Below are 23,120 nucleotides of genomic sequence, written 5' to 3'. Positions count from 1 at the left end.
TTAATTGATTTGGGTCAAATTGGGATAGAGATCGGGAAGTTGAATTGGTGCAGGTCCAAACATTCATTTATAACACTAAAAAAAGTCTCTTCTTGAACGGTTAAGAGGTGGTTTCACTTTCAAAATGCAGGGCCACAGTTTTTTAAGTGAACGACAGGTTAACGGATAATGCTTCCATGTCCAATCAGCCAATTAAAATATTAATTAATATTCAGGCAATATAAGCTAGCAAGTTGGTTCATCTATAATTCATAGTTCATAGTATAATATAAGCCCACCTAAGCAGTTGAGGCAGAGCAACTAAACTAAATAAAATATGAGACATGTAGTGTAGCATTGACTATAGGTAATAGCCATCCATCAACTTTGATATCAATCATCCTATGAAGAGACAGAGAAATTAAACAAGGAGGCAACCATATGCCTAATGAGGAATTAAAAGTATAGAATTTCAAGCCAGGAATAATAAAATGAGAAAGAAACAGAAAGCAGCTGTAACATTTTAAAGACCAACTTAGAACTACCCTTATTGATCCTAACCATAGCTTTCACATGACCTCACTGATAGATTCATAATACTAGTGCCTTAGAATTTTGCTTCAGTTGTTGAGAGGTGCAGGATATCTGTTGATGCAATCAAGCCAAGGGTTCCTAGAAGGCTTGGTAACTCGGCGCATGGCGCGCCAAACCACGCTGTTGCACTTGAAGCCTGAGCCAAATGCGAGTTGCCAAACGCGGTCTCCTCTTCTCACACTCTCTTTTGCTTCCATGTAAGCCAACTCATACCAAATGCTGCTGCTAGAGGTGTTGCCAAAGCGGTGCAGTGTCATCCTAGATGCTTCGATGTTCTTGTCACTCAGTTCTAAGTTCCTTTGAAGCTCATCAAGAATGGTCTTGCTTGCAGCATGAACACAAAAGTGCTCAAAAGCCAGTTTGTAGTCAGGAATGTATGGCTTCTTCATTGAGGGTGAATTCCCATCATTTTTGCTGCCAAATAAGTGCCTCCACACAAGGGTGCTAAAGAAGAGAAGCTGCTCAGAAAAGGGTAGCACCAAGGGTCCTAGTGTGGTGATGTTGGTTTTTAGAGCATCACCACCAATTTCAATTAAGTCTTTGCTGATCTTTAGTCCCTTTAGTTTTTGCTCATCTTCCTCTTGGTACACACACCTGCAGATATTTATTATAAATCACCAAAAAATTAAATTTAAGAAAATAATGCTGATTTAATTATTACTAACAATAGAAATGATGAAACAACTTGGCAACTGGTGTGTCTGCTGAGTTAATAATTAGACGGTTGGCAGATCGAACTAAAATGTCAACCCTCTTAAAAATACACTATGACATCTAATAAATTTAGGGGATGTTTTTGGCTCAACTTTATCCAAATTTTGCAGCAACCTCCAGTTTTGCCTAAAAAGCAATCTCGTTTTCCATTTAGGATTGGTATATATTGACGAGAATAAAGTCTCAACCTAAAATCTCATATAAATTACCTTAACCAAATATTCTACTATTAAGTCAACCTTAACAAGTTATTTAGAATTGGTCAACTTATACACAATATTTTTGTGGAGGATTAAATTTACTAATTACATGTTTTTGGCTGACCGATAATATATAATATATACTATATAAAACTATTTCAATATTTTTTTTTTACAACAGGTTAAATATAAAGGACCAAGGTATTAGTCAAAGAAGATATTATAGAAGCACTTAAAAATCCAATTAGGGGCCAGGATCATAAAGGTATATCCCAACATCCTTATGCCGTGCTCGATCAATTTATCTATTAAAAACATCTGTCCATGTTATCACCTATGTTATTTTGAAAAATATTATCTACACATTCTTTTTAACACATATTTTTTATTGATAAAAATTTATTAAAAATTATAACATATTATATGAGTTTTACTCCTATAACAATAAATTTCACTCATAATTTTATAATTTGTAGCAAATTTTAGTCAATTTATAAAAACATTAAAAAGAGTGTTAAAAACTACACTATTAGCTTATTGATGTAATAGAACTTGCCAACAACGAAATTAATAGCTTGTTTTAGATTAGTCCAATATCTGTCACATCGAAAATTAATCAAATTTATGAGACTTTAGAAGAAAATGCCGCACATAGATAATGAAACACTCAATAAGAGAATATTACGTTGACACACGTTAGTAATTTCCCTGCATAGCTCAACCCCAAGAAAACTCAACAAGCAACACACCAAACCAAAACGACAAATTAAAATCCCAAAAGCAAAGCCGAAAGACAAAGGTTAGTGATAGCCTGATTCGATAATATACAAGAATCAATCTTACATAATAAAAACATGGAGATAGGTGAAAAAATAAAAGTAATTATTTGTGATTTTGCTTTCACCATGAAAAATTAATTGATCATAAATCTAATCCAAACATATTAGAAAGCTAATTACGAACCTGAAGCTGCGGTCATCGGCACCCTTATGCGTGCGAACAATGTGTTCAAGGCGGTACTTTGCGCGGCTATAGTCCCTTCGACGGTTGGAAAGCAGAACCGCGGAACACCCCATGCGGAAGAAGCTATTCGGGATAAGCATAGACCTATCCTTCCCCTGGTACCAGTTGTACCCCACCATCTCCGTGCTCACCACCACCGCGTAGTTATTTGGGTTCGCCTGAAGAATGTCCTTGGCCAGGTCCACACCAATGATCCCGGCGCTGCAACCCATTCCTCCGAGGTTGTAGCTCAGAATGTTCCCTCTCATCTTGTAGTGGTTTATGATCATTGCTGAGAGCGATGGTGTAGGGTTGAAGATGCTGCAGTTTACTACTAGGACACCCACGTCCTTTGGTCGGACGCGGGTTTTCTCGAAGAGCTCGTCGAGGGCTCCGAACATTACCATGGAGGCCTCGGCCCGACCCTCTTTCATCGTTGCGGTGTTCTCGGTGGAGGCGATGACGGCCTTCGGTATATAGGTTTCATCGCCGATTCCGGAGGACATTAGCATCCTCTTCTGGAACTCTAGACTTGCTTCGTCGAACTTGCCTGATTTCCTTGCCACCTCCATTAACTGCTCCCTTGACACCTGCCATGCAGTACAATGCATATTCATCCATTAGTATTTCTTAAAATGTGCGTGTAAGGTGAGACTTTTTCTCTTCTTATATAGATTATTTTAGTCTTATCTCTATATCATGTGAGATCCCCCACAGCACAGTAATTCAACAATCACCCACTTCACACCAATTATATCCAAGTAAACTTATGTTTAACTTTGTTTCCCGAGAATTTGAGTCTGCAAATATTAAGAGTTTTTCAGTTTTGCTTTTTGAATAGAAATTGGAAGTCTCCCACTTGAAAACTAAACATAGCAAAGGTTAATTAACACAGAGTTTAGATGTAATTCTTTTAGTATTTATTGTTTTTTCATCAAAACTCTAAAGTTTCATGTCAATAATTCAAGTAGCAAAGATCTAGCTTAATGATTAGAGCAAATTACACTGAAATCTTCTGAGTTTCATCAAATTTTTTCTAATATTTTTTTATTTGTTTCCACTCTTATACTAATCTTTCTTAATTGTTTGAAATAAATACATTCATCCTCCTCCTTATATTATCCAAAAACACACATTACATTTGTGTACCCCTATCAAGAAAATAGTTATAGATGTTAAAAAATATATGAAATCTTGTACAATCTAAAAAAAAAACCTAAAAATGTTACTATAATTTCCTTTGAAGTTATTATAATTTATTTAAGAATTTTGTTTGAAAAACAATGTAAAAAACACCTAACAAATTACATCTGAGTGTTGACCATAAAACTAGTCCTTGGTCAATTATTTGGGTTTGAGAGATATACTACATCAGTTAAAAACTTCAAACAACAACTAATGCATTTAGATTAACTTTGTTTCAATAAAGATTTATAATTGACATACTAAAAAAACATGTTTGGTAAAACATAAGTTTGAAAAAAAAACAATAATCTTATAGTTTCAATAAAGATTTATAATTGACATACTAAAAAAACAATAACCTTATAGTTTCAATAAAGATTTATAATTGACATACTAAAAAAACTATTTTAAAATTATTTTTAGGTTAAATTACTCATTTAGTCCCTATATTTTCATGATTCTTACTTTTTTAGTTCCTATAGTTTTAAAGTGATATTTTTAGTCCTATAATTTACATTTTAATTCTCTTTTAATCCCTGTAATTTTGAAAGTGATCTTTTTAGTTTCTATAATTTCAGGATTCTTACTTTTTTTGTTTTTATAATTTTCAAATTATAGGGACTAAAAGAGAATTAAAATATAAATTATAAGGAATAAGAAGGACATTTTTAAACTACATGGACTGAAAAAGAACTAAAATATAAATTATAGGGACTAAAAAGATCATTTTCAAACTAAAAGGTAAGAATCATGAAATTATAAAAACCATTTAACCTTATTTTTATCAAACGACTCAGACAAAAAAAATATTAAACTACAGAATTTTCCCATTCAAATTACTTGACTTTGTTTCCATAAAGATTTATAAGTAAAATACTAATTAATTAAAAAAAACATTGAGTTTGAAAAAATCATTATTTTATTTTAAAATTCTTTTACCATACTACTTTATAAACTGAAAAGAAATTATTTTTTAAAATAAGGTGAATGAAATGTATTTGGACTAGTAGTATGTATAACTTTACTTTTGTGTGACAAAATTTAATACGGATCCGGACGAAATTTAAAGCTAACCAATCAAATGGTCGTGTTTAAATAAACCAAAAGAAAGAGAATACCATTCAATCCACCAATCACGTTGAAAATTCGTTTCGGTATAATCAAGCATTCATGAATGAAATAATCATTACTATCATGTTTCATAATAGACGTGTCCTATGAATATTGAGTAAGAAAAAATAGAAATATTTTTATTGAAAGATAAATATATTATATCGATATTTTTATATAATTTATATAACAAATATTTTTTTAAAAAATTCTTTAATGAATGTCGTTAGAAAACTGGTTAGGAAGACGTTGGTGTATTCAAAGAAAAAGCAAAAGCATTCTTTTTCATAAACGGTAAGGAGTAGTACCTTGAGTTCGTCATCGGGTTTATAACATGCAAAATCAATGAGGTAAATGGGACGTGGCCTCGACATGAAGTAGACGGACAAGGTGAAAACGAAGACCCCAAAGGAAGCAAGAACCGTAGCAAGGTCGTAACGCGCGTCTTCCCAAAGCTTCTTCCATAGGTCCTCTTTGCTGAGGCTCCCAACCTCAGCACTAAACACCACGAGAAGAACGGGTATGGTGAACAAGTATATGCCATGGTTTATGAGATAATGGTAACCCAATTTCACGTACTTAAGGTTCACCGATTGCAGAAAATCCGGTAAGCGCCTCCTCACCCTCACAGAGAATGTCAACGAGCCAGCGTTGGGTCCCGACGGTTCAATTCCACGATTCACAATCTCCGCCGAGAAGAGATCACGTTCATTATTAGCCATGGCCGAGGAAATAAGAGCTTAACAAATAGCAATATCAATATAACTATAGCTCTATATGCTACCTATATTATGAGTATTCTTGTTGATACTCACAATGTGTGTGGGATTGGGATTGTGTACATATTTTTATACTACCAAATTGATAATACACGAGGTGGGTGGAAATCAGTTAATGCTAGCACCTAATTGATGTTTGTGTAGTTGAGACTTTTCAACAGACTTAATTTCTTCATTTAATGTAAGTGGGTGTGCATGAGTTATAGTCCTAAAAGGCGAGGGAGCGCTATGCTAGCTATCCACTGTTTCTAACTTTTTTTTTCTCTTCTATCCCTAGCAATATCGTCCTCTTGTGTTAGGAAAAATTGTTACATTTATATCCACGATCTAGTTGTGTCTCTACTCTCTTGTGTCAACAATGAATGTTAGATCTAATTGGTCACACAAGCTGGCGCTCCACGTGTACATGCAGTTGGTACAGTTGCCTTCTTTCATATGGTTACCTTTATGCAAAAAAAAACAAAAAACTTATCAATGTTGACAACTCATTCTCTTGTATATTTTCATTAACAAACTCTTTATTATCACTTAAAATTATCATATATCACAAAGTTATAAATAAATAAGAAAGGTAATCAACAAATTTCACTACATAATAAAAAGTGTGTTAAAAAATATTTTTTGCATCTCCTTTAGTTTGATGATATAAGGTGTGTTTGGTATAAAAGATAAAAAAATTAAATTGAAGTAAAATATAAAAGATATAAATTTCACATGAAAAATATAAAATTTCTCTCATATTTCTTTCTCATCTTAAACCAAAGGCAGCCCTAGCGAAAATAAAATTGTTTCATTTGTTTGTTATGTTTCAATATCCATAATAATTTATTGTAAAGTGAGGAAATGAAAAAGGAGTATAGATAAAAGAGAATTTAACTAATATAAAATACAAAAGATACAATAAGAAATTATATGAGGGAGTATGACATATACTAGCTAGCTGTTTCAAAACTTTAAACATCAAATAAAATGAGACGTATGGAATATGTTACAAACATCATTTTTGAATCCATTTAGCATTTGACTAGTTTTGTTTTGTCTTGGTCGATCTCTGCCTAAGCATGCAGATTGCTACAGCTGATAAATGTGAGAAAGAATTCAGATCAGCAATGTTTGATAAACTGATCCTTAAGGTCACTAAATGAAGAGCATTATTAATTAGAAAAAAATAAGCAATATTGTTAGGATACGGTTGAAATCACTGTACATAATGCAGAACAATAAGTGTATACAAAAATTGAGGTTGTGTTGTAACACAAATATAAATGTTCCAACGCTAATCTTATGGCGCCAGCAGCAAGAGAACGAAATGAAAGTCACGGTTGAGATTGGAAGATAATAAGATGTTGATGGACTAATGGTCAATTGGTCACCATGAATAATGATATTTATTAGATATTAATTCAATGAAAAAAGTTGTAAAGTTTTTTTAAAAAAAAATATTGGCAAAGTATATGTAATATCACGCTTAAGCTTAACTATACAGATAAATGAATGAAAAATTTAGAGGGCAGCATAGCAGGGCCCAGAGGATAACCCTAACCTGACAACATCAGTGACATCACAAACAGTTCAGAGTGACCTGTAATGTAAAATAATGCGTCTTTAAGAAGCTGAGCAGAAGAGAAATTGATTGTATGTTATGTTTGGGCTTTTTTTTTCATAAGTATATTTTTCGGAAATAATCATCTTTAAAGTTTGGTTAAATACTAAATATAATATTTTTAATCACTAAAGCACGTGAAATTATTCCACTTTGCGTAGTGATTTAAACATTAATTCATTTCGTTGTAAAATGTTAGTCTCTTATAGTATTAAACCCAACTTCCATTTATTTGAAGATATCCACGGGTGATGCATGTGATTTTTACTGACACTGTGGTGTGGGTACCATACACGTACACATAACACGATGATGGTTATGTTGCAGAAGCAGCTGCGTAAATAATTACTCGATCAATAGTTGTTCAGTGTACGTATTGGCTACTACTGCCCTGTATTGAAGAAACTGTTTTCATGATACAACTTACATGACAAGTGGCTAACTGAAGGGAGAAAAACAAACACGATTGCAACTGCATAACCCAAAAATGCCATAAATTCTCATGTGCTCTTGGGCCAAGACAAATTGCTGTTCTCAAATATTCTTTTTTGAAACAAAAAAACATTTATTTCGAAAGTAACTTTTTAAAATAATTAAAAAATTAATTTGTTTTTTAGTTTCTATCAATTTTCTCCAAAATTTTAAACAAAACAAATACATTAAAAATTTGAAAACTATTTTTTAATAAAAAAAATAATAAAGAAATTAAAAAAAACTTTTCTATAAGAGTCCGTGAGTTTTCAACCAGGCCCCATACAAGTGCCAACAATATTTGTCTTTAACAGCTCAAGGAGCAGGTGAATCGTGAACATAACAATATTTTTTTTTTAAAATAACATAACAATAAATTTTGCATCAGGGTGTTAAACTGAAAAATTGGATGAATTCTAAATCTAATCAATGGTTATATTAAAATCAAAGTATTAATCTATTTATGAACAGTTAAATATGTACAAAGTGATCTAATTCAATATACCAATGATCCGTTTAATAAAAAAGTCATCTATTATCATTATCCATTTTTATAAAGTGATAAATGTGTCCAACCCATCCATTTAAATAATATTATATTTATTTTGAAAAAAAATTCTAAAATAAATTTCAATACTTATACATATTTTTGTACCCAAACATTGTAGAGCAGTTAAGAATCCATTCCTTAAAGGTTTATGCTTAACCAATAAACTTTGGATTATTTGATCCAATAAATTACAAATTATATTAGATAGTTCATTATCCATCCAATAACAAATTAGAATCTATTCATAAAAAAATTAGAATCCAATGTAATCAATCCATTAAATTTTATTTTTATAATTTGATGAATTAATTAAATTTATATAAAAATTGATTGCAGATGAAAAATGAATAAATGGATTAAATTGTCATCCCTAATTTACATAAATGATATATAGGTTTTGCTGAGGAGTAACGGCCAAAAATACTTGTCTAGAAATTAAAAATGGAAAATATTTAAGAAAAAAATAAGGTATTTAATACACAGAAAACTTAACAAGATATTTTTGTGTGAGATAATAGAACTTAACAAGTTTTATTCAAAATTTACACATCGCAACTAATTAAATTTGGCATTAATGTAATATATGTTAATTAAGGGACATGTGAATGGTGATGCAACTCGTAATTAATCAAGCTATTTTAAGTGTTGTTTTTTTTTGTAAATGATGTATTTTAAGTATTTTAGCATAACTCATATAAGTGTTCAAATTTAACAAAAAAAAAAATTAAATGGTTTGGCCAAGAACGTACTCGACGTGTCATGTGAAATATATTACACAAGCAGGTCCAACACAGGCATATTTATGAAGATGCTGCAACAAACATTGCCTTCTAAAAGAAGGGGGTAAGGCAGATACGATACTTATGATTTGGGGATACATAATACACCCATCTACCTTGGAGAAACACTGATCTTCCTTCATCAACTTTGATAGTGACAGACAGCTTGGTAAGCAGATGACGGATAACTGAAGACAATAAAAAGAGGGATAAAATTTTATATAAAGATAGGCCTTTTACTTAGATATATCATGCATAAATCTTTTAGAACGATGATCATACACGTCTTACAAAGTTTTTTTTTTTTTTTCATGTTCTCAGCTTCAAATACAACATTTTTTTTGCATCGGCTTTGCCAATTACTATCTTCCACCGGCACTGTACATCTTGATCTCTTTAATTCTTAAATTTATTAGATTTTTGTTTCACTTTGAGTTTGTACAAAACGTCATTTTAATATTATGCTTTTGTAAAATGAGAATAAAAAGTAAAATTCCTTTTTACAAAAATTAAATGTTAAGTTAAAGAATTTATAGATTTAAACAGACAATTAAAAAGATGAGAGTACATAGAAGAAACCAAAAATCCAACCAATAACAATTTGACTGTGAATCGTCATTGCTGACCCACTGGTAATCTTGGACTTGTTCATTAAAGAGCTTGTAACGCTTTGAACAACACATGACGATCAATCCACAAGACAAAATTATGCAATTTGCTCAATTTCTTTCTTGTCTAGTAATCAAATCAACACAACTATAACAACTTTATTCAACTAGGCTTAGATCATCTATTCATTGGACTAGGTCATAAAACTAAATTCTTAGATATATTATTCATTATTGAATCTCTTTTGATATTTTTCTCTAATATTTGTGTGTGTTTATTTTCTAACTTTTTAACTGAAATTAAGAATTATGCAATTTATTCTTTTAATTTGTACTCTTTGCATGTTTCCCAACTATGTTAATTAATTTTTTTATCACCTTCTCCTAGGTAGCACATCAATTTTTTTATGTTTTCATATTTTATCCTTTTCCTTATAGTCATACATTCATCTTAATATTATCATTTTTGTTACTTCTTTTTTTTTTTAATTTTGCTCATATTTTAAAACGGGTAAAATGTGGTTTAGATCCTTCAATTCCCTGTCAAAAACAATTTTACTTTCTATACTTTAAAAAGGAGGGTTTTGGTCCGCATTTTTTTATAGTTCGTGAATTTCGATTTCCTTTTGTCCAAATAAATGAACCATCTCTACTGAAACAAATACAAATTCCATGAAGCAAACAAGTTCACGTCCTAGACTTTTAGGCAAATATTAAGGTTACAGTTGGCCCTATTTATTTTTAACTTTAAATTCACTTTTAAGTTAAGGCTCAAAATAAAAGCTCAAAAATAAGCATAAGTTGTTTATTATTTTGGCTTAAAGTTTCAATAAAGTTAAAAATTGTTTGGTAAAAAATTTAATAGCAATAATTTTCTTTAAAACTAGTTATCTTGTGCAATACAAATATATATATATATATATATATATATATATATATATATATATATATATATACACACATGTGTGTGTGTATTTATAAATAAAAATAATTTTGTGAAAAATAATTTTATTTATATAAAATAATTTAATGATGAAAAAAATGTTAAAATAAAAAATTTTAAATTTTAAATTTTAAAAAATTTCAAGAATTACTTTAATTAATAAAAAATTAATGATATTTGAAAATATTTTATTATATAATATTAATTAAATAAAATGAAATATTAATTATAAAATATAAAATATTTTAAACCTCTATTTAGTTTTCAATAATATTTTAAAAAATAAAATTATTTTATTAAGATAGAATTCAATAATCCCTAACTAAAAAGTGAGGCAGGTTATGAAAATCACGAATTACTATACTACTACTGGATAGCAACGGGCAAGGCACGTGCTAACAATTGCTACAAGCCTACAACAATAGTACAGCTAGCATGGCAAATGAGCAACCAGCACTGAGGCATGCTATAAAAAAAATTAAAATATTAGTAATTATGGATATTGGCATTCGAAAATGGCTCACAAAAAAACTCCGTTTAAGAGGTTAAGCCATAAAAAAATTCCTAAGTTAGCTTTCCTTTTAAGCTCTTTTAAGTTTTAATTTTCTTCTTAACAAGCTAGTTATTATTTTAAGAACTTAATTTAAAATCTGTTTTGCCCAACTTCTGTTTTAAGGAGAAGTTAAACTAAAAATAAGTTGGGTCAAACATACTCTAAATGTTTAACAAAATATAATGAATACAAATTCTAGTCACAGATGTAATTGATTGAATGACTCCCTCGGGTAGTTGATATATATTGCTTAATTATATAATTGGATGGGAAAGATACCTGCAGACATTTGATGTAAGGTAAAAAAAAAATAAAAAAATGGAAGCTTAATATATGGTAAAAGGTTAAGGATTAAGGATTGTCAATTATTGATGTTTCATCATGTTATGGAATGAGCTTGTCCATTCCACTAAAAGCCCCACATCAAGGAATTAAACTATTAAAGAATCCAACCCATTCTAAGTTTTTTTTATAAATATAATCAACATTACTATTTAAGATAGACATTTATTTTAACAATGTTATTCTAGATTAATGTTTATTGACTTGAGTGTCAAATGTTAATTTTGCTTATTATCCTTCACTTAAGTTTTTCAGCCACAAAGGATGAATTGGAGAGCTCGGACAAACCAACAATCACTCCGATCCAAGCAACAACCAGTGAGGATGAGTCAGCAGTCTAGTATGGACATAACCCATCATAAATATCCAAACCTAAAATCACAAATCGTGTCTCTCTTGAATAGGCACAAACTTACATTTAAGATACAAGCTCAAAATATAGACAGCCAATAAGTGAGTTTAACACAAGTACATCAGATAATACGCATAAAACAACTCGGTCCAGTAGTTGAAAAAAGTGAAGGGAGAAGGAAAGGGGAGATGTTAGAGTTAGAGGGTTTGAAACCCTTAATTGATATTTCTAATAAAATTAACAAATTAATATTTGTCAAATAAAAAAATTCACATAAGCCATGAAAACAATAAATTCTTAAATAATTCAAGATCAATCATCTATTTATAATCTCAATAAGTATTTATGTGAAACATATATTTAAAATTTTCAATTTATGAGAGAAAATAAAAAGTACTCAAAACCACCTAATAATTTCTCTATAGACACTAGGTCTGCTTATTGAACACAACATCACTAGCTACTTATAGAAAGTATGAATTCATCCAATATAATATCAACCAAATTAATGATAATTATCCTTTAAACCAATTTTATTTCCATGCTGCAAGGATGCATCTGTATAATATTTATCAAACCACTTCATGATGATGATGATGCAACCATTCACTTCTAGAAGGGATCATCCTTTTGGATCAAGTTTCTCTACCCTTAAAGTAGTCAAGTTTTATGATGAAGATGTATCTATTCGTTCTCTGGAATGTTTTACTTCACACTTTAATCTTCAGTCAAACCTGTACTAACCATGTGTTTTTAGTTAATTTTATTATGCCCAAACCAAGTTGTCTATATAATCTTTTATGCAATAAAAATTGATGCATAGAAGTGATCGATCATGTTTGATTATTATACTTTATAGCATGTTACATTCAGAAGAAAAACATTACCCCACATTCAAAATGTCACAGGATTTCGAAACATCAACACCATACAGGCTACTCTACTTTTGAGATTTACTTAGTGATGAAAGTAGAAAGTAATCCTTAAATTTTGATTCACATTAAGGTGTACAATCCTTCCGCTGAGACCTTTGAGGTTTAAATTGAAAATTTTATATCTATGGTGAAATTTGAATACAAGTCCAACTCAAGAAGTTTCAATTTTTTTTTATATGTAGAGGTAATTAATCACTCCAATATCCATTTGAGAATCATCTCTAAGTAAAAAAAAATCTTGTAATCCAAGACTGTTAACTCATTAGTAAGTGCACCAATTTGTCTCAAGTAGTAAAGTTTACTTGGAAGTCCGAGTATCGAATTCACAGGGACTTTGTTTATACTTAAGACTGGTACAAACCCAATTTTCAAGCAATTGATAGAAAAGATAAGGAATTGTAAGTGGAAAATTTGAAAGAAAGAAATAGAAGATAAAAGACAAGAAAAGTAAATATTTGAATGGAAAAAAGACTTTAGAATTTAATTATGTTGGGACCTAGCATGCCTAACTATCATTGATGCAATGTTAATGTGTTTCTCTATTTAGTATTATTCTAATTTCCACTCACATCTATTATGATACTCAACCCTGATCCCTCAAGATAAAGAGCCTAATTTATCTATTCTCTCTCTCAAATCTCTTTGCAGAGATAAAATAGTAACTTGTATGAAGTTTAGAGATGTATGCATAATATCACTTTATCCCTAGCAATGTTTTGTTTAGATGCCCTTTCCCAGTTCTTTAAAAATTAAACACTTCCCAATGCCTAATTCATAAACATATGCATGGATTATCAGACCATAACAATGACAATAAAGTGCAGGAAAAAAACAATAAAAATTGGCATTGCATTTAATAGATAGTAAGGAAAGATTACATTACAAGGGTATTAGCTGCTAGGCTTCCAATAATGGGGGTTTAGCCTCTCATTTCCATGAGAGGCTTTATACTTTAAGGGATGATATGAATAAAATAAGAAGAGGGATGAATAAAGGAAGAGAAGGGGGAAATGACTATAGAAGGAGGATTTTCTCTATTAGAGATGCTCAGGCTTTGGATGTAAATAAATAATTGATACATCTTTATTATATAATACACATAAAATTAAACAGTGCAGTGACTGAGATAGTAGACGAGAATAACAAAACATACTAAAAATACAATTGCAACGTAAATATGACGAAATTAATGATAGTCTGAAAGATGTTGTGCATGAGACATGTCTTCTTCCATTTGGGTTACTAGTTTGTTAAAAATAACTAAAATTTCTATTGGGCAGAATCATTTTCAATAGTTGGATTCTACTAACACCTTTAGCACATCTTCGTCGTTTTTCAACTCTATTATTTCATGTTCGATTAATTTTTTTGAATATTTAGCATGGTCTGGCGGTCAAAAGAACAATCATCCGACCACCTGTGATTCGTGAATTATATAAAGGGGAACCCTTAGAGGTGCAACTTGCTTGATTATATCCTTGAGTTTGTCCATGCTACATCCAAGAGGAATGTCAAATCTTATTGGATTTGTTCAAGTGAAGGAGTAATCCAAAAACCTGCCTTGGCATGGTATGTTCCACTTTTCGTTGTAATACAACATTGCATCATGAGTAGGAGTAATAGTGGATTGAAGCAGGTTGAATATATCATCTGGTGGTCTGTTGATAGTACATAATAATTCTATAGGGCCAACACACGAGTATTGCTCATTGCACGTTAACATTGTGTAAACATCATCATCATTTTAAACTAAGGAAAAAATGTGTCACTGATATTAGTAATATATTGGACATATTTTTAAAAAAATGCATAACATGATCACTTAAGCATTATTTCAAGGGTCCAAATTATAGACATTATTTGTTCAATCACATGCATTGATAATATGCGGAGACCCGCATTAATAAAAAAACACCTTTAATCTATCGCATGGGTTCGCCGGTTGTGTGCAGTTGTTCACAATGCGGTCACATGCAATGATACTTGGCATGCAAGGTTGTCTTGCACATGACTTTTATCTGAATGTGAGGTCTCGAGATTCCAAAGGCCATTAAAAAATCATCTTACTGTCATGCCTCATGAGTCCAATTGCCATTAAAACAACAGCCTTACTGTAACACCTCAAGATTCCAAAACCCCTATGCACAACTATCTTATTGTCATGCATCTACCTTCCAAAGCACGCCTACCTCTATATTTAACTGCATAATATCACCCAATACTTTGCATAGTTATATCAAAGTGTCAGTGAGCCAAAAAAAAAAGTTTAACCCCAATTTGTGTGTTTGTTTATGTCAATGGTGAGATCACCAACAATTCAACTAGAAACACAGTTTTTACTAGTGACAACACAAGATCAATGTTGTACATGACATCGTTCACGATACTTTTCACGTTACTGCGCGCATTAGGAATCATGTAGACACAATGTTCATGTCACTCTGTGTGTTAGAACACTGTTCATGGATGAGAGAGAAAAAGGTAAATCAGAGTGGTGTTCAATCTGAAGGCTAGTTGGTCATTCAAAAAAATAGGTGCCCTCACCGTCCTGGAAGTTTAAGTCAAGTAAATTATTATTTTTTTACTATCAATGTATTTTATTTCACATCATTCATAAATTAATAAAATATTCTTCAACTGTACAATTTTTAACTAATGTAAATCTTCAAAACTAATTTACATTATAATATTTTTAACTAATTTTGTTTAATTTCATAATCTTCTCTAATTTTATTAATTAACTTTATTTATATATATTTTTCTAAAAAATAATTTTAAAAAATTATTTAAAAAAAAAACACGTTGAAGATTCGAGTTGGAGGGACCTGAATTCTCAATGTAAAAAACCAATTTTTTTTCAAAATCACCACAACCCGAATTTACACTGTAAATAGTAAACATATATATTGGTGTAAATAATAAGGGGAAATGTATGTTTTGGAAAAAAAAAATTGTTGTATATATGGGAAAAAAATCCAACTTAAACCAGAAACAAGAGAACCACATTAACAAGAATTTGCCAAGGTTCGAAGGCGTTGCTAGGTGAAGTAAGCCTAGCACCAATGTTGTTGGGCCTTGGCCTTCAGCTTATGCCTTAGGCCTGGAGTATTAATTTGTTCTTGCCAATTTGTTGTAAGAATATTGTTTAATATGATATAAAATAATTTTAAAATATGAGTAATTAAAGTTTGATATAGAATATAAAATTTTAATATAAGAATTTAAAATTATTAAATTTAAGATTTATAAATTCAAAATCTTAACTTTAGAGAAAAAAATTCAACATAAAAATGAATTAAACATAAATATAAATTTTTAAAATAAATGATAATTGAAAATTTGGAAAGAGAAAAATAAGTGTTAAAAAACGAGAAAATTACATGTTATAAAAAGAAAAAGAAATAGAGTGTAATGTACATTTTTGTGTTAAAAATTAAAGACTTGAATTTATAATAATATAATAAATGAATTAATGAAAACCAAGTTGGTAGCTATTGCAATTATAAATCAAACAAATGCATGTTGTTTTTTATAATAATAATGTTATAGGTGTGAAATATTTATTAATATTTTATCTTTTATTTACCCCTTAATTAAATCCTTAGAAACATTCAACTATAAATTTTCTATAGTTAAATATTAGTAATTAGTGTGATATGTTAGCGGAAAATTGGGTCTATAAGCTCCTTATTACTCCAACAGTTGTATCCTTTTTCTAGCCAACAAACCATCTTATGGCTCCCTAGGTTCATCCATCATTGAATGAGTATGAATATTATATTATTATTTTTTATGTTTGTCTCAAAAGAAAAGGCATAAATTACTCTTTTAGGCAACCAATCAACAATTAGTAGGTCCATATGAAATTGTTCTCAATGTCAAATATTGTATACTATAGTTGACCAAGAGCAACTAGTGTGTTTATAATTACTCTAATAAGCAAAAACAGGTATTTGACTCCGTACCGCTGTAGAAAGCATGATGTGACTGGTGACGTTAAGTGGTTAACAGCGCAGAGAGGTCGGAGGACTTGCCAAATCATATGTATGAAATATTTTTAAATTACAAAAATCAAAATTAACTTCTAAATAAGTATTGGGAAAAAAATATAAAATACATACAATATCAGATAAATATGTGCTATATCGGTGGACTAATCTTTACGGAAAAAAATTAGTAAAAATGTGTTTGGGATAACTTCAAAAATTAAATTATTTAAATAATCAATTAATTGTATAATAGATTATTGTTAAAAAGGATTATAATCACAATTTATTTTTGTTTGAAAAAGTTAATTGAAAAGTGATTTTAAGATGATTAATTTCATTTGGATGCAATAAAAAATTTAACTTTTACATAGTAAAAAAAAATATAAAAACAGCCGGCAGAAAAAAAGCTATTAGAAAATAATCACAAGTTATAAAATTTCATATTCATAAAAATAATTTATTTTTTCATAAAAGATTTCTTACAAATTTAAGTTATTGTCATAAAACATACACTTTATTTTCCAAAAAACTTTCTTACAACAAAAATAGCTAAAATCTCACTGCCTTCCTTTCATAATAATCTTGGTATAAAAAAATTATTTTAAAATAATTGTCATTTTAACTTTTTAATATAACATTAATTTTTTTTCTTATTTTTCTTATAATACTAATAACATGGACAGATAAATAAAAAAAAATAATAATAACAAAGTTAATTTTATAAAATTATTATTATTTTTCATTTTTTATTATTTTTTTCATCTGTCTTCCATAATAATGATCGTGTGAGTAGAAAATAAAATTTTCAAGCATGCTCAAAAAGATAAAATTTATGATGCATTAGTGGACTAGTCTAATTCTTATGAGGTCCACCGTAAGTGTTACTTACGAAGAAGGCCGGTGAAGAGAAGTTTCAAAAAAGAAAATGAAGGATAGATGTTTAATAATTACTTTATCTGTGGTTGTTTTCATTGCGCTGGATTATTGATATCTTTCAATCATATGATATGTATTGACAGAAATTATATATGGGAACTGAAAGACTTTCTTTTGACACGTTACGAAAGTAGGTAAATTTTTATTTTGGTTGCCAGAAAGTCAAAGTATTATAAAGTGGCTGAAGTTAATATTAAATTATTTGAATAACGTTTAAATAATTTATAATTAAATTTTATTTACTTTTTAATTAAATTTTAATTTAGTCAGATTTTTTTGTCAAATAATTAAAATAAAATAAAAATGTATACACCTAAGAATCTTCCGTTATTGGAAGAGCCATGTGGCCGGATATATGTGTTACAGTCCTAGAATGAAATGTATTTTTTTTTTCTTCCTCTTATAGTCTTCGTGATGGAAAGTCTAAGTATTACCAAAAATATTCTGATTAGGCTACTGTGATATCATTTCGAAATAATTATTAAAAACAACTTTTAAGCTTAAATTATTAATCAGGATTAGCAATTATTTTTCAGTTATTGGAGTATGTGCTGATCATTGAATTTTTGTTTATTTATTATTTCAAAAAAATAGTTGTTCATTAATGTTCAATATTATTTTCATTGAAAAAATGCATCCTTAATTATAAAACAATTACATTTTTTAATTTGTAAGAATAAAAAAATACTAGAAAGTTTATAATGAAATTAAGCAATTACATTAAAAAAATAGGTTATTAAATGCTAACTAATTCTTGTAAAAAAAAAAATGCTAACTAATAAATACATATATTGCACCCTTATATCCAACTATTTTATTTTATACATTTTTTTTTTCATTTTGAGTGTCGCTTTTGATGCTGTGCAAGTTGAATTCATGTTTCCTCACGGCGTGCCTACCTTTTGACTTATATTTTTCCTATGCTATACATAACTAGGGGCAGAGCCACTTATTATGATTTTTCAAAAGAGTTTTTTTTGAGAAAATCACGAAAAAAATTATAATCAAATACATAATCTGAATTGTATATCATTGTAATAATTGAGGCAACTTATATAACATTGTAATTTATCATGACAAATGTGTTAAAGTGAGCTAGCTAATTTGACTCACTTGAATTGGCTCATTATGAGTTTCTCAAAAAAATATATCAATTCAATTCGATTTCTTTTTTCACGAGCTAAAAAATACAACTCAACTCAATCTATCATAAGTTGTTAGGTTAAGTGGATAGACTCACGTGTTGACTCATCTGATGTTAAAAAATAAAAGAAATTAAAAGATACAAGAGAATATAAGAAAAATAAAAGAAAAAAACATAAATAGAAATTTTATACTAATATACCAAGGCCTTGTTTGGATAAAGTTTTCATTGATAAAATTAACTTATGCATAAGTTAATATAAAGAAATTATATAATATAATCTAGCTTTTCATAAGTTAACAATTAGGCTAATGGGTTTATTAGATACACAAATGAACGTGATTTTATATATACCTGAATAGTAACCAAAATTTCACTCATATTTATTATTACTAAATAAAAAAAGCTTATATATAGAGAGAGAGGCGTATGTATGTTATGTCTTTGGGGGTAATTGTCCCGTAAGATTTTTTTTACTTGGTAACATATGGAAAACAATATTTTGCATGCCCCCATTCAAAATTTGATGTTGCCCCTTGGGAACAGATACGGTCAATTGCCAAAGCCCAAAAAAACATGACATTCAATAAAAAAAAATTACATGCTCATTATTTTGTGTAAAGTCAGATATTGACATTCTAAATATGGATGATGCATAAGAAGATCAAAGCTTAAAGTTCAAAAAGTTTCAAATATCTATCACTTTTAAGTTCAATTATTTTATCAAGCAGTTTATAGACAACTTCAAAAGCTAAATAATATATTTATGTGAACCCTAAGTTGCTTTTTTTATAACAAACTTAAATCTAAAAGATTTATTTTTAATATTTGATAAGAAAAGGTTAATTTGTTTGACTAAATTTTATCTATTCAGATTTTATTTTTATGAAATTTATGATGTTTGAAAGTTAAATTGAAATTTTTATCAAGATGTTCGATTTGTTAATTAATTTTTAATATTAAATGAAATTATTGATCTTTCTTAAATGTTTGTGAAAATTAAAAAATATATTGTATATCAAATGATATACTTGTAAAATTAATTTTGATTTTGCCTATGACAATGACAATCATTGAAAATGTGTTTTTATGCAATAAATTTTGTAAAGAATAAAATACACCGTTATAAGAAAGATAAATGATTAAATAATTATTTTGTTACATACATAAGAGAGATTTTTGTATAGTATTAACAATAAAAGAAACCAGAGAACATTTTTAAAATATAAAAATGCATAAAGGATAAATATAATATAATTTGTAGAATATAGATATTTTAAATTTCTTTCGTCATGACGTATGTATTTTGTAAAACCTTATTGTTTTACTTTTACTTTTGTGAAAACATAAATTCTATATTGCTTCCACTGATTTTTTTTTTTAATCCTTCATTGTATATAATAATAATAATAATAATAATAATAATAATAATAATAATAATGACATATTAATATATCACAAGAACTAAAATATATATTTAGGTCAAATATTATCTAACTAAAAAACTAGGATTTAAATCATTTGAAGAAACTTATAAGTCTAACAAATTGATATATTTAAATGATTATAATTAATAAAACAAATAGTATTATTTATTATTATATTATTATTATTTATAATATTTTAAAATTATCTAATTATTTACCTATTTAATTTATATACATTATAATTTTCATTCATGGATCAAAGAAAATATATTTATGATTACTAAATAAACAAACTTAACTTGAATAGTAGGACCAACGTTAAACATAGATTTACTAGTTACTACTGCTAAATAATAAATTATATATATATTATTGTTAAACAAAAATGCCTGGATCCAAAATGGTGGTTAGTTAGATCAATTAAAATTTTCAAAATCCTCAAACTATTTTCAAGGGCCTATAATAAAACTTTCATTATTTCTTGAATCAAAACTAAATATTTAACTAATTGAATTTGATTCAAGAAATTTATAAATATTCTCAATATTGATCTAGATATTTTCGAAGGCACTTATCAACTGAGGCACATCAAAACTAAAATCAAAACTTAAAGCTTGTATACAATGATTTCGCTCTTCGAGCTTGTCTTCACAGTTTATTATTATTCATAATATTATCGATAAATTAATACTAATAATATTAATATAAATATTTTTTATTAAACTTCTTCTAATATATTAATTTATATTCAATATATTTATATTTATTGATTATTATTTTATCTATTAATACTAATAATATATATAATACAATTTTTTATTTAATAATAGTAAATATATGTGCAATTTTCATTCCTGTTGAAGATATACATATTATAATTTGAGTAAAATATGCTATCAGTTCCCATACTTAGGGTGAAAACTGATTTTAGTCATTGAACTTTAATTTTAATCAATTTGATCTTTGAATCTTAAAAAAAAAAATTGTTCCTTCTTGCGGTAAAAATCGTTTGTGACAAATGACAAATCATTCTTTTTCTAAATTTTAAAGATCAAATTAAAATACAAAAACTAAAATAAACTTTTATGAAAAAGTGTAGAGAGTAAAAACATATGGTATCCTTATAATTGTCATTTATAAGAAACTCAATATCCTAGTGATTAGGTATTGTTGTTGGAACTTAGGGTGTAGGGTTATCATTCTTAACATTTTTTTTAATCTTTTATTAGCTATTATTACATATTGAATTCTCACAAAGTCATCGTTTCTCTAATAGAATAATGATATGTGGATACTGTTGTTATCATACATTCTTTCTACATCTATTTTTTATTATATTATATTTCTCTCTATATATATAAATTTAAGATGAAATCCCGACCAATATTTTTCCTATGTAATATACACCTTAGAAAGTCTATACCCCAATCCATTACAGATCATCTATCAACCAGTGAAGCCATTTTATCATCTCTAAGGCCCAAATAATCCATGACATGATCGAAAACATAATTTAAATTAAAAGAATGTTTTCATGACTTCGAATATTATTCCTATGAAAGTAACAAAACAGCGAATAAGAAGAAACCGAAGATATGTATCATCCTTAATTTTTGGGTGTCGCTTTTGATGCTTGCATCTCGAATTCACGTTTCTCATCGCGTGCGTACCTTTTGACTTAATGTTTTGCCCTATGGTATTCATAACTAGTGGCAGAGCCATTTATTATGATTTTCCAAAACATTTTTTTTCCCTTAAGTGCTATTATGATTTTTTAACTTTTTTTTTGTTTAAATTAAGGATGTGTTTCAACTCGTTTTTGTCGTGTTATTTTTTCAATCATACCATATATGAAAACTTATTGTATTGTTCGATAACCATATTACATATTCACAAATTTGGTTCTCTATATATAACATGTAACCTTGGTAACCAAATTTTTTAATTCACAATAAAAAGTTAATAAAACTCATCTATATATCAATCGATGCCTTAGAGACATAATGTTCAGAGAAACATACAATAATTTCTCCGTATTATACACGTGGATTACCTCTCACTTGTGCAGCTTTTCTTTTTCTTTTTCTTTTTGTGAGTGTGCAACTCTTTATTTATTTACTTTTATATGAGTGAATGGACCCATTTTCACTCTCCAATATACACCGCCTTTCCTTAATTTAATGATCTATAGAAGTGAGTACGTATTTGACACCATTAAATACAAAAGTTCAGCATTTGTACATAATATTGGGGAAAGAATGTTCTTATGGAGATGAATTTGCTTGTCAAACCACACCTATACAAATTTCATCATGTTTAAACTTAATAGTTCGTTTAAAAACAAATGCCAAAGTGATGATATATGAGTGAAACATGAATTTGGTTTATAAAATTTATATGAGAAATAATACTTAATACAATAATTTATATAATCAAGAGAATGTGAGAAAAGAGAAAAAAATTGAAATGCAATCAATGATGGAGTGGAAAGAAATTAATAGACAAAAAAATGATGTTGAATAAATTGTTATATGCGCATCATATCTCAATTTATATCATTAAATCAATTTAGCCCTACATTACAAACAAACAAATTGAATTTTAACTTATTTGATAATTAATTAATATTACATTAAAATAATTTAATTTATTATTTAAAAAGTATTAATCAATTTGGTCTCTCACTTTAGTTCTTATCATTTATTTTTTATTTATTTTTATCATTCAGAAAGAAAGAGACTTTATCATTTAATTTGATAGGATTCTTAATGTTAGAAGTGTGAAATGCAGATGCGAAATGCTGCATTCTCACTTGGTTGAACTTAGCTTTTGGCTGGCATGTTAATTAATTTGTAAGTTTTTACAGCATGCTTTTGTAGATGACTCTTGTTTCTGCTAATCATATTCGACACATCTCATCCAAAT

At 28.5% G+C, this 23,120-nt stretch overlaps 1 protein-coding gene across 1 annotated transcript; it reads right to left on the bottom strand.

Annotated features, from left to right (window-relative positions):
- Positions 1 to 237: 237 nt before the first annotated feature.
- Positions 238 to 5,619, bottom strand: LOC114408874 (3-ketoacyl-CoA synthase 10-like). The gene is made up of 3 exons (XM_028372072.1): positions 5,093 to 5,619; positions 2,451 to 3,079; positions 238 to 1,167 (listed from the first exon to the last, which is right to left on the bottom strand). The coding sequence occupies exons 1-3, from the start codon at positions 5,504 to 5,506 to the stop codon at positions 600 to 602; spliced, it is 1,611 nt and encodes a 536-aa protein (XP_028227873.1). The 5' UTR covers positions 5,507 to 5,619; the 3' UTR covers positions 238 to 599.
- Between the last annotated feature and the right edge of the window lie 17,501 nt (positions 5,620 to 23,120).

The sequence above is a fragment of the Glycine soja genome, chromosome 4 (assembly GCF_004193775.1).
Source record: "Glycine soja cultivar W05 chromosome 4, ASM419377v2, whole genome shotgun sequence".
NCBI classification, from domain to species: domain Eukaryota; kingdom Viridiplantae; phylum Streptophyta; class Magnoliopsida; order Fabales; family Fabaceae; genus Glycine; species Glycine soja.
The sequence above is the reverse complement of the archived record's forward strand: the minus strand, read 5'-3'. Positions and strand labels throughout refer to the sequence as shown.